This window comes from Hyperolius riggenbachi, chromosome 3 (assembly GCF_040937935.1).
Source record: "Hyperolius riggenbachi isolate aHypRig1 chromosome 3, aHypRig1.pri, whole genome shotgun sequence".
NCBI classification, from domain to species: domain Eukaryota; kingdom Metazoa; phylum Chordata; class Amphibia; order Anura; family Hyperoliidae; genus Hyperolius; species Hyperolius riggenbachi.
The window spans coordinates 433,564,760-433,578,026 of record NC_090648.1 but is presented as its reverse complement, the minus strand read 5'-3'; the positions used below and the strand labels follow the sequence as shown (position 1 = coordinate 433,578,026).

The 13,267-nt window shown below is 44.2% G+C and overlaps 1 protein-coding gene across 1 annotated transcript in view; it reads left to right on the top strand.

Moving 5' to 3' along the window:
- Positions 1 to 13,267, top strand: part of LOC137561643 (embryonic protein UVS.2-like) — a 56,191-nt gene that overhangs the window by 29,385 nt on the left and 13,539 nt on the right. The window contains exons 10-12 of the mRNA XM_068272955.1: positions 2,616 to 2,731; positions 7,233 to 7,458; positions 8,757 to 8,878. Coding sequence (XP_068129056.1) covers positions 2,616 to 2,731; positions 7,233 to 7,458; positions 8,757 to 8,878 — 464 coding nt within the window. The remainder of the gene's footprint in view (positions 1 to 2,615; positions 2,732 to 7,232; positions 7,459 to 8,756; positions 8,879 to 13,267) is intronic.

Sequence of the window (13,267 nt, the reverse complement as noted above, 5' to 3'; positions counted from 1 at the left end):
ATCTAACAAAGCGGCAGCCAATCCGCATCCACATGTGTCTTGACCAATGAGCGATGCGTTCGTCACGGCGCATCTAAACGACAACCAATCCGCATCAGTATGCGTCCTGGCCAATGAATGATGCGTACGTCATGGCGCATCCAGGCGGAGGCCAATCCGCAACCACATGCGGTTCAAAAAGTAAATAATGCGTACATTATGACGCATCAGGGCGCTGGCCAATGAGCATCTAGGCTCAACTGACCAATCACGCGTCCTTAATCCCCGCATGATAGGTATACAATCAGACCAAAGGCCCCGCCTCTTCAAGCAGAAAAACCAATGGGCATCACACTGGTTGCCTAAGCAACCATACACCGCAACAACAGGCTCTCCCCATGTCAGCAGTGAAAGAAAAGCAGTCAATACTGTACGTTACCTATATCTTACACTGTATTATCGAAATTGATTCAAACGCCTCACACTAGCCAATTAAAACATAAAGTATGTAACCAAAAAAGAGAGACAAACATACCACTACGAGTGGCGCCTGGATGCGCCATGACGTACGCATCGTTCATTGGCCAGGACGCATACTGATGCGGATTGGTTGTCGTTTAAATGCGCCGTGACGTACGCATCGCTCATTGGTCAAGACGCATGTGGATGCGGATTGGCTGCCACTTTGTTAGACGGAGGCCTTTCATTGGCTGGCTTTTGGAACAGCTGATTGGCTGGCGACGGCGAGAGCGGCGTTTTAAGGTTTTGGGCTACGCGGCGATGTGGAGGTTCTCTCTATGTACAGCAGGAACGATAGGAAGATAGGACAATCGTTTATTTCTAATAGGTGAGGTTTTTTAGTATTCTTAATCTTTTACGTTTACAGGCAGTGGGAGTGGTTTGGCCTAGGGGGTGTGAATTTTTGTGTATCACACAGTTCCCCATCAGGTCTTCCATGCTGTTTATACACTGTGATTGGATGATTCAAACGCTGACCACTGATTGGTGTTGATATGGTATATAAGGAGTGGTGGAAGGTGATTGTTTGTATTGCAGTCTTGGCAACTTGATAAAGAGCATGGTGGCTCGAAACAGCGGTCTGTCGTTGTTACACTGCTGCTTTTAAAACTGATGTGATCAATAAAGAGACGATTACTTTCATCGCTGGTGCTTGCTCCATGTGGATTTACTTTTTCATGTAAAAGGGGGTATCAGCTACTGATTGGGATAAAGTTCAATTCTAGGTTGGAGTTTCTCTTTAAGGGAATTGCTCGGTGGGTCTTACAGGAACAGATGGATGGGTCTGTGGGTCATAAGGAAATGGATGGATGGCTCAGTGGATCTTAAGGGGACTGGTCGGCGAGTCTTAAGGGAACAGATGGACAGCTCGGTGGGTCTTCTGGTGAGAGCTCGGTGGGTCTTAAGGGTGGTGGATGGCTTGGCAGGACTTAAGGGAATATTCTTAAAAGTACTGGCAAATGGCATGAGCCACCAATTCCAATCGTGTCTACTCTCACAAGTATGTTAAGAGAGGGTAGGAGGCGCCCAAGGTATAATTATTCAAGTGGACTAATAAATTGGTAAGAAGATCTTACCTTAGAGTTGCCGATTTCAACAAGAATACAAGGTTTTCATTAGAAATATACTTTTTATTGTGCACATAAGACTATTGTGCACAATAAAAAGTATATTTCCAATGAAAACCTTGCATTCTTGAAATTGGCAACTCTAAGGTTAGATCTTCTTAACAATTTATTAGTCCACTTGAATAATTATACCTTGGGCGTCTCCTACCCTCCCTTAACATATTTAAGTACGCTTCCTTAGGGGATTGTACTGAGTCCTAGACCCCCTTGAAGGTCAAAAGACTCCCCTTTTTTGTCTTTGGAGCAGCGACGATAGACATTCCTCTCACAAAGGCCAAGTGGGGACGGTACTTCCCCATATGCCAGTACGAGTTCTTTGCCTTGATTGCAACCTATCTATATATCGTCAAATTTGACCTGACAATATTACACGAGATTGGGCTCCCGGTGTCTCTGTATCTTTTTCTCGCCCCTACAAAAAACACCCTCACAAGTAAGCCTGTGTCTCTGATGGAACAGAGGACAGAGGAGGACACAATGGGAAAGAGGGACACAGGAGGGACAGAAGAGGACACAGGGGGGACAGAGAATGACACAAGGGGACAGATGGGGGCACAGACACAGGAGGGACAGAGGAGGACACAGGAGGGACAGAGGAGGACACAGGAAGGATAGAGGAGGACACATGTGGACAGGAGGGACAGAGGAGGACATGGGGACAGAGGAAGACAGAGGGGGGCACAGAGGGACAGCGGAGGAAACAAAGGGTAAAAAGGGGGGCATAATAATTGGGTGGAGAAATTCCACAAGATGCCTCTGCACCATAGATGCAACTGGCTTACTATATTTTTTTTTTCACATGGTTTTTGTTGTCTAAACCTAGGTCTTATGATCAGGAGCGACTTATGGTCCGAAAAATACGGTACTTCAGATGAGTGTAAATGAAACATCTGTAAAATGAGATCCCCCTGTACACATGGGATGACTAATGTTATATATCTGCTTTCTTCACAGAGTGGACTCACTCATTGCTATCTCTCTCTTTTTCAGATGTCTGTGCCAATTTGCTGAACAAGGATAGTGGAGTTTTCACATCAGCCAATTATCCCTCTCCTTACCCCAACAATGTTAACTGTGTTTGGTTGATCAGGACCCCAACTGGACAGGTAATTGCATGCAGAAGTAGGAGACACCCAGGGATTTAGTGGAAGGCCTATATACTGTATATATGGGCTTTAATTCAGTAAAGCAGGGGTCTCAAACTCGCGGCCCGCAGGCCATTTGCGGCCCTCGATACAATATTTTGTGGCCCGCGCCGGCAAAAGCAAAAGAGACACGGAAGTGAACTATTTTTGCCTATTTTACCTTATAGTTCGCTTCAGTGCTCCCAAGTAATCCACCGCATATATATATTATAATGCAGATTAATGTTGGTATTCAAATTCGGCATCGCCAAACTAGAAAGAGGAATTATTGTTCAAAAAAGGTCCGCGCTCGTTTACAAGGATTAAAGATCAAAGAAAAGTCTCACGTCCCCGTTCAAGTCCTTAGCAGATACTCCAAACTAGGATCCAGGCAAGACCATCCACTTCAATTCATATAAACCATGTATTCACGTCACATGTAAGAAAAATACAGAGAAAAAACGCACATATAGTGCATCACTGATGGACTGATGGGATTCCAACACCTCTCCACAGTGTTATACCTCCACCTCACACTACACCATCCGTGCTGGGACACCCCCCCCCCCCCCCCCCACAGTGCCCGCACTCACCCAATTGCCCTCCAAAATATCCAGAGGTTGGAATTACAGCTTATGGGGGTTACGACCGTCAGTGTACCGATCAATCCACTCCTGCTTCTCAATAGTCACTTGACTCCTCAGTAGCACTAAGACTAAAACATACTGACATAGTGTAAAAACGTCAGGTTTTAATAGTTAAAAAGAAGTATTGCACTCACAAGCGTATGTTTTGGACAAGCATATCAGATACAGAGAAGTCCCCGGGTGACCATCCCTTCTGCTGCCGTCTTAGAAACTCGCCAGACGCTGCTCCGCGCACTTCCGTGTATTCTCAGTCTCTCCTCGCTGGTCGCGTGTGCCGTGGCTCCGCCCAATGCATTTCGTCAGGTACTGACTCATCAGGGGCTGACGGCACACTGTGGAGTGGAGAAACTCCGCCCAGGATGGAGAGGTTCAAACAGAGTAAGGGAACTGTCAAAAAAAGAGACGAGATGGATCTATGAATTGGATGCTCTAAGTCCAAAAGGATTAAACGTGGAATTAGATTTAAACTGCTTTATTAGCAATAGTTAGATTAGTGGCACTTTAATGGATAATAATAGAGTTTTCTATAACTCCTGAAACAGTGTTTTTTGTAGCTGACCCCCTGTCCTTATCCTCCTTTTTTTTATCCTCCTTTTTTATCCTCCTCTTTATCTTTTTATTTTTTGATTTTACCAGATCGATCATTTTTGATGGTATATGTGTGGGGCTTTGAATGGGAGGGAAATGCAGTTTGAGGAATGTGTAAGAGCCCGCTGAGGGATGCAGGTCTGCAGTTGCAATAAAGATCTTGAAAATGCATGAAGTTCTCTCGTAGGTGGAATGTTATTCTTATTCTTATTTTAGTGCAGTATGTCTATGTATTAGTGCAGGAATCGGGTTGTAAGGCAACCTTCTCCTCTGCTGGCCGCTGAGGAGAGCGGTTTTTAAACATTTGGGGGACGTTTTTCCAGCTGAGCTGAGTGGGAGGGGCGGGTACCCTTTTTAGACGCTGGCCTTGCGTGTGCCGTCAGCCCCTGATGAGTCAGTACCTGACGAAATGCATTGGGCGGAGCCACGGCACACGCGACCAGCGAGGAGAGACTGAGAATACACGGAAGTGCGCGGAGCAGCGTCTGGCGAGTTTCTAAGATGGCAGCAGAAGGGATGGTCACTTGGGGACTTCTCTGTATCTGATATGCTTGTCCAAAACATACGCTTGTGAGTGCAATACTTCTTTTTAACTATTAAAACCTGACGTTTTTACACTATGTCAGTATGTTTTAGTCTTAGTGCTACTGAGGAGTCAAGTGACTATTGAGAAGCAGGAGTGGATTGATCGGTACACTGACGGTCGTAACCCCCATAAGCTGTAATTTCAACCTCCGGATATTTTGGAGGGCAATTGGGTGAGTGCGTGCACTGTGGGGGGGGGGGGGGGGGGTGTCCCAGCACGGATGGTGTAGTGTGAGGTGGAGGTATAACACTGTGGAGAGGTGTTGGAATCCCATCAGTCCATCAGTGATGCACTATATGTGCGTTTTTTCTCTGTATTTTTCTTACATGTGACGTGAATACATGGTTTATATGAATTGAAGTGGATGGTCTTGCCTGGATCCTAGTTTGGAGTATCTGCTAAGGACTTGAACGGGGATGTGAGACTTTTCTTTGATCTTTAATCCTTGTAAACGAGCGCGGACCTTTTTTGAACATTTTCTTTGATATTGTTTACACAGCAATAGTGGAACGCGAACCACGCATGTAAATCTATCTGATCCTAAGCGCATAAGTTTTTTGTTTGATAAAGAGGAATTATTGGAGTCTCATGAAACACAATGTGACACACAATGCAGTAACCTCCTCCTGGCCTTGTCCACTTGTTCGGTACTCAACAGTCCGAGAGTCGGGAGTATTCTGGTGTTCCAAATTGGCTATGCTGGATTTAAATACCAACACATATGCTGATATCTTCGGAAGCACTTTACAGAGTGTATAGTCTTGTGACTCGCAGTGGGGCTCAGAGTCTCATCTCTACCACAGTCATACATCCATCACAGTCTAAGGCCAGTGTTAGGGGAAACCAATATACAGTCATTGGTGGAAACAAGGAAATGAAAAGAAACACTGATCACATCTCAGACAAAGAGAATATAAAAGAAGAGAGAAACTAGACCTGACCAGTTTAATAAAATGTAGCACATTTGCAGATTAATGCATCAACGGGAAGCTGTAGATTCCTCCTTCAGCATTTAAACTTTTTATTTAGCTACAGACATACAACTCTTTGTACTTAACCCCTAAGAAATTAGCCACCCCACCTCCTCTCTGCATGCACAACCAGACTCCACCTTATCCATTATTCATGTTCACAGCAACCTAAAAGGTTACCCCTTCTCTGTCTGCACAGACCTTCTGAATCGTACCTCTTCTCTTGTTGCAGTCACCCACAACTTTGCCCCTCCTCTGTCCATACAGCTGTTGCCAGAACTTCACTTGCTCTATATCTGCATAGGCCCTAGAACCCAGAATTTGTATACCTTCTTTGCCTACACAATCACTTAGGACGTCATCCCTTCTCTGACCACAGCTATGCAGAAGCAATTCTTATTTTGCCTGCATAAGGTTTCACTTCCTCTTAGGCTGTGTTCCCAAATGTGCTGGACCATGTGCAGCCAACGGGAGCTGATGGTCCGCCATGGACTGTTACTCGGGGCAGATGCGCTTCCCCATAGGCTATAGGCTATATGGGGGAACGCATCCACCTGCACAGGATTATCACAGACTGCACAGAAGTGCACTCTGCTTACTGCATCGGATCATGCAGATCCCTTGCAGTGTGACAAGTGTGTACAGCTCCTATGTATAAAATAGGAGCCATTCACTATGAAGTGGAAAATGGTCAAAAAATGTCTGTTCTTCTGCTCAAGTGGGAACAGAGTCTAAAGGTGGCCACACACCATAACATTTTTTAAATATCTGTTCAATTCAAGAATTGCAATCAATTTTTCTGACTGACTGTAACATTTCAAAAATATGACCAATGTACCACACACCTACGTTCAATTATTCCCCAATTATGAGAAAAATGATTGGAAACTCTGAGAAAATTGCTAGGGTGTGTATATTAATAAATTGACAATCTAACACACACCATACAATCTCTAGTAGAAATTGAAGAAAAATATCTGGCATTCCGGATCGATAAAAATCAAAATAAAATGGAAAGCCTGATCAAATGTTTTAGTTGAATGAAAAAAAAAGCTTTTGATTTTTTTTATTATTTTTTTTTTGGGAGATTTGATCGTTTTTATAAAATTGCTGTAAAATTGGATCATTTTATTGTATTGTGTGTGGCCACCTTTAGCCTTTATGGTGGGCATACACGGCATACTATCTAGCAGATCCTCCGCGTGGATCGATTCCCGCTCGTCCCCGCGGGCACTTTCTTCTCAGCGCTTATCAGCGCTTCGTTTTTGCCTATTGTCCGACCACGGGGATCGAGACGGGAATCGATCCACGCGGTGATTGGACATGTCGGAAATTATCAATCGAGCCATCAGCGGCTCGATTGATAAGAAAGTACACTGCCGTGTATACCTAGCATTACAGCCACTTAGATTCCACTCATTCTTTGCTTCCCCAACCACCCAAGACTAATCCTATTCTGCTAATTGCATGGCCTATTTTGTACCCAGTGTTTACAAATTTTGTTAATCTTCATTATGGTGATCTCTTTTACAAATATCTGATAAAAAATGATTTTAAACAAACAATTTGTGTTTGACTCAAGTCGTTGTCACACTATAGTGCTATCTGTGTGGAGTGTCTTACAGAAGAATACAGAAGTGTTTTCACAAGTAGCTATAACAACACTAAAAGTTGTTTTCTATGTCTTTCAGGTTACCCTGAATTTTGTTGCATTTAATCTGCAGTCCTCTCCTGGCTGTACATCTGACTATATAAAGATCTATGATGGCCCCACCAAGTCTTATCCTGTGCTGCTGGATAAAGCGTGCGGCAGCAGTACGTTTCCCCAAATCATTGCCTCTACCAATCAGATGCTAGTTGAGTTTGTTACGGACAGTGACTCTACCGATGTTGGATTTAAGGCCACATACAATTCAGGTAAGGGACTGTATACATACAGTTTTGGGGGCCTTTTTTTCTAATTGAGAGGCAAGACCACATTTACTAACCCAGTTCTAGCGTCTTGGATGATTTGGGCCACACGTATTACAGGCAGAGCCGGGCCGAGGCATAGGCTGGAGAGGCTCCAGCCTCAGGGCGCAGTGTAGGAGGGGGCGCACAATTCATTCAGCTGTCATTCCTAATTGTGTTTGAAGCAGAAAAAAATAAGAGAAGGGGATACATGGCAGTGACTGCAAGCCAGATAACTAGATATTAAGGTGTTGGGGAGGTTGTGGGCCCTGTGGCCCTCTTAGTCTAATAGCAATCAGTGTTTGATGGCTCGGGAGGCAGGGATGGAGGGGCGCACTTTGGTGTCTCAGCCTTGGGTGCTGGAGGACCTTGTCCCGGCTCTGATTACAGGTGGTTTTTTGGGTTGTTGGCTTAAGTCAGACAAAAAGTATTATCTGCTCAGACACTGAGATGGTCTACATATTAAGAGAAGGATCTTGAAATGAAGGGTGAGGGTAACAAGGCAGAGACAACCGCGCAGCAAGGTCATCTCCAGTCTTCATGTCAGCATGTTTGCTGGTTAGTGGAGGAAGTCACAAGGAAGAACACAATTTCCATCTCCCATAACTAAAGGACAGAACTGGTTGATTCCATAATCTGAAGTATATATTCGCTTTGTATGCATTTCGTAGACTACGCATTAAAATACGCAATTACGCGTAGTGCGAAGCGTAGAGTATGCGGATGCTTAAGCCTGTATGCAGAAAATTGTACGCATGAATTCTTCTTTAAATGTTCAAATCGGGAACTCTTCTATGCGTACATTCCCCTTTCCAATGCATAAAATTGTAAGCATGCAATCGCACGCGGAAAATTAGACGCGAGTAACGCATTCGTAGTTCACTACGCAATACATATGTTATTGTGGGTCATAGTGGGCATAAGCTATGCGTAGAGGTACTTTGCTAAGCGTAAATTCGTAACCGTAGTTTTGAAACTTCACCTACGAACTACGATGCGTAGATGCGAACTAGGATGAGTAAATTCGCACTGGCGTAGTTTCTGCCCATCCCTGCTTTATGGCAATCACAGTAGAAAATGTCTAAGAGAAGAGACAGTGACTTCCCATAACACACTGGAGGTTTCCCTGCTGAATTTCTTCTTAAACAGGATTGTAATACATAACAATGTAGAGATGGATGCCTCATTTCAGTTTACAAAAAAAAACCTTTAATTTTGTGGAGTTTACATATTTAACTGACACTGCTGTGTTATTTTCCTAACAGTTCCATGTGGAGCAAGTTATTTCTACCCTAATGGAGTCATTACTTCTCCTGGGTATCCTAACAACTACCCCACAAACATGAATGCCTGCAACTTCACCATCACTGCGCCTCCGGGATACAAGGTAAACATAAACACCTCCTGTTTAGACATAGAAGTGACCTTGTCATTTTGGAAACCTCTTGGAACAGGGATGAATGGATTTTTTAAAATGCGGTCTGCTGGTGATTAGAAAGTGCAGTGAATAACTTCTGTGAACAGAAGGAGCGAGCAGTGGAAATTCAATGTGGTTACAATCAAAATAAAAAAATGGGTGTTGCTCTTTAAAATCTACTGCAATGGTAACTCAATCTGAAGTGCAAGACAGAAAATAGAGCACACTCAGGGAGCGGTATATATCAGATCAAATAAAGCTGGAATAATCTCACCTTGTGCAGCAGCTGGCAAGCCCATATAGGTTTGTCCAGCAGGGCTTTTGTCCCTCTAGCCGGGGACTGGGCTTGGCAATTTAGCTGATCCTCCTCTGTTGTAGATAAAACCAGGATTTGCTGGCACACCTCTGTGAATATCTGTCTGGTCTGTGTGCTGGTTCTGCTATAAGCATCTGCACTACAGACTGTGGTAGTGAGGGCTGACAGGCAGCGCTGTTTGAATGGAGAGCTATCAGTGGCGTAGCTAAGGAGCTGTGGGCCCCGATGCAAGTTTTACAGTGGGGCCCCCCATGCACTCTATACATAGCAATTGAAACGGCGCACTAAAAGCTGCCAATGGCAACTACAGTGTCAGAGGTGCAAGAAGGGGATGGGGAATAGTTTGTTAATGATTACCACTATTCAAAGTATATATATGTAAATGATTATTATGAGAACAGGACCAATATAGAGCTAATACTGTAGTTGAGGGAGGGCCATTCGGGGCCCCTCTGGCCCAAGGGCCCCGATGCGGTTGCTACCGCTGCACCCCCTATTGCTACGCCCCTGAGAGCTATCAAGAAACTCCTCTGTTGCTCTGCAAGGCTATAGAAACAGCTCACAGGCAATTAGGAGTATGAATGAATAAGCTGTGCAGCATGTATACGAGAAAGATAGGCGGCTGCCATGTAATGATAAAAGGTTTTATGATAAAAATAATAAAACCTTTTATACTTACACAGAAAATAATCCAAAGCTATGCCCCTATCATAAAAATGTGCATCAATAATACAATCAGAATCAGTTGAATAAAGGTCTTAAGTTTATCCGTTTTTATTTGATTCCATGTATTTATTAAGAAGTTTGTATGTTCTCCCCGTAGCTCCATGGGTTTCCTCTGGGCACTCTGGTTTCCTCCCATGTCCCAAAAACATACAGAGAAGTTAATTGGCTTCCCCCTAAAATTGTCCCTAGACTACGATACATACACTGCACCATACATACACAGACATAGGACTATCAGGGCCGGATTTGTACTTTTTACTGCCCTAGGCCGAATATCTCCAGCCGCCCCATGATTACAGTGAGATTAAGATAGGATTATCTGACATGGGGAAGGGGGGTGGTTAGGGATACTCATAGATCAGGCATATCTAAAGTTAGGCAAAAGTAACATAAATACAGTTAGTGGAGATTAGGGCCACATTCACAGTGGTGTGTTACGGTGTATAGCAATAGCACCACCTATGTTCAAACTGTGGCAGGTGCATTGCGGTATAACAGCTTGCGGTACTGTAACATACTGCATGCAGTGTGTTACTACTAAGTGCTCACAATAACAGTGAAAGTGATGCATGGTTTTAATTGACTGTATACTTCACTGTACCCGACACAAGGCTAACATAACATGCAGCACCGCTGTCCCGATCTGTTGCGTTCCTGCTGTCACAGGAAATGCAAGGATCACTGTGAATGTGGCCTAAAAGCTAGGCCCTTTGGCAACCTTGGGTGAGGCTACAAATTTGAGAATAGAATTATGGGAAAAGGGATAACAAGTATCAGCTTAGGGTTACTCATCACAAGATTAGGGCGATTGCATTGACTTAGGACTCAGTGACATGTGGCTATGTAGTCTGTAACATACTGCAGAAAATGTTAGTGTTATATAAATAAATAATAATAATATGGTAGGACATTAGTCTATGACTATGGTAGGGATTAGAGTGTGAGCTCCTCTGAGGACAGTCAGTGACATGACTATGTACTCTGCAATGTGCTGCAGAAGATGTCATTGCTATATAAATACATAATAATAATATGGTAGGACATTAGACTATGACTATGGTAGGGATTAGAGTGTGAGCTCCTCTGAAGACAGTCAGTGACATGACTATGTACTCTGTAAAATGCTTCAGAAGATGCCAGTGCTATATAAATACATAGTATTAATATGGTAGGACATTAGACTATGACTATGGTATGATTAGAGTGTGAGCTCCTCTGAGGACAGTCAGTGACATGACTATGTACTCTGTAAAGCGCTGCAGAAGATGTCAGTGCTATATAAATACATAATAATATGGTAGGACATTACGGAACAGGCAAAAATGGCGCACAGCGCCAACAGTATAAAAAGGGCGCAGGAGTAATTAGCATAAAACGATATTTATCGTTTTATATCTTTAAAAACTTAAGGCAGCGGGGTTGGGGGGGAGAGGCAGCGGGACAGGCAGCGGGGTGCAGGGAGAAGGATTAGGCGGAGGATGTGTGCCGAGGGATACATTACCTAGTCCCGGCCGGCGATCGCTCCTTCACTTCTTCTGTTAGTTTTCAGGAGTCCTGCATCCAGCCAATCCCCATGCGGCTTCAGATTCCGCATGATGTTTGGCTGGATGAGGACTTCTGCAAGCTAACTATGAAGTGAAGGAGCGATCGTCGGCCGGGACACGGTAATGTATACTAATGCTACCTAATTCTCCCTCCTCCTAATCCTACTCCCTCCACCCCGCTGCCTAGTGTCCCGCTGCCTCCCCCCCCCCAACCACCGATGCCTCCCCCCCCCCCAACCACCGCTGCCTCACTAGCCCCCCTGCAATGGCGCACCGTTCTGCTAATAAATCTTTTATAAAATGTTATTTACCGTTTTAATGTACTTACATTAAAACGGTAAATAGTGTTTTATGATCGGCAGAACGGTGTAACATTATTCACTCTATGCCATTTTTAACTGTACCCGGACATTAGACTATGACTATGGTATGATTAGAGTGTGAGCTCCTCTGAGGACAGTCAGTGACATGACTCTGTACTCTGTAAAGTGCCGCAGAAGATGTCAGTGCTATATAAATACATAATATTAATATGGTAGGACATTAGACTATGACTGTGGTAGGATTAGATTATGAGCTCCTCTGCAATCGCCGCTAGGAGACTGTTAGACAGTGAAACCGCCCTCTATTTACTATGTACAGCGCTGCGATCTACGGCAGCACTGTACTGGGGGACACAGGAGCGATCCGCTGTGATAGGCGGACAGAGGGAGGGAGGGTGGCATAATAAAATAAATTATAAAATAGCGAAATTTACTTTAAAAATAAACAAATATTTATCAAAAAATAAATAAACAAGGCAGGAGGGATGAGACCCCACCAACAGAAATCTCTGTTGGTGGGCAGAAAGGGGGGATAACTTGTATGCTGAGTTGTGCGGCCCTGCAGCGAGGCCTTAAAGCTGCTGTGGCCTATATTGTAAAAAATGGCCTGGTCACTAGGGGGGTTTAACACCGCGGTCCTCAAGAGGTTAATATATGTGTTTTCTTGTGTTTGGCTGGAGTTAAACTACCGTATTTTTCGGAATATAAGACGCTCCGGCATATAAGACGCACCTAGATTTAGAGGGCAAAAATCAGGAAAAAAAAATAAACTAAACCTAGGTGCGTCTATGGTGCAGGGGCTTCTTATGGACCTCTAACTCCCCCAAAACTGTCTTTATCTAAGCTACACTGCCCATCTATACTAACACCTGCTACACTACACTTCCCTTACCCCTGCTGCCCCCATCAACTACACATTACTTCACTAACCCCTACTACAACTACACTACACTACACTACACTACAGTATACTACACTTCCCTCACTAACACCTGCAGCCAACCCAAACTACACTACACATCACTAACTAACCCCTCCAGCCAACCCAAACTACACTACACTTCACTAAGTAATCCCTCCAGCCAACCCAAACTACACTACACTTCACTAACTAACCCCTCCAGCCAACCCAAACTACACTACACTTCACTAACTAACCCCTCCAGCCAACCCAAACTACACTACACTTCACTAAGTAACCCCTCCAGCCAACCCAAACTACACTACACTACACTACAGTATACTACACTTCCCTCACTAACACCTGCAGCCAACCCAAACTACACTACACTTCACTAACTAACCCCTCCAGCCAACCCAAACTACACTACACTTCACTAAGTAACCCCTCCAGCCAACCCAAACAACACTACACTTCACTAACTAACCCCTCCAGCCAACCCAAACTACACTACACTTCACTAACTAACCCCTCCAGCCAACCCAAACT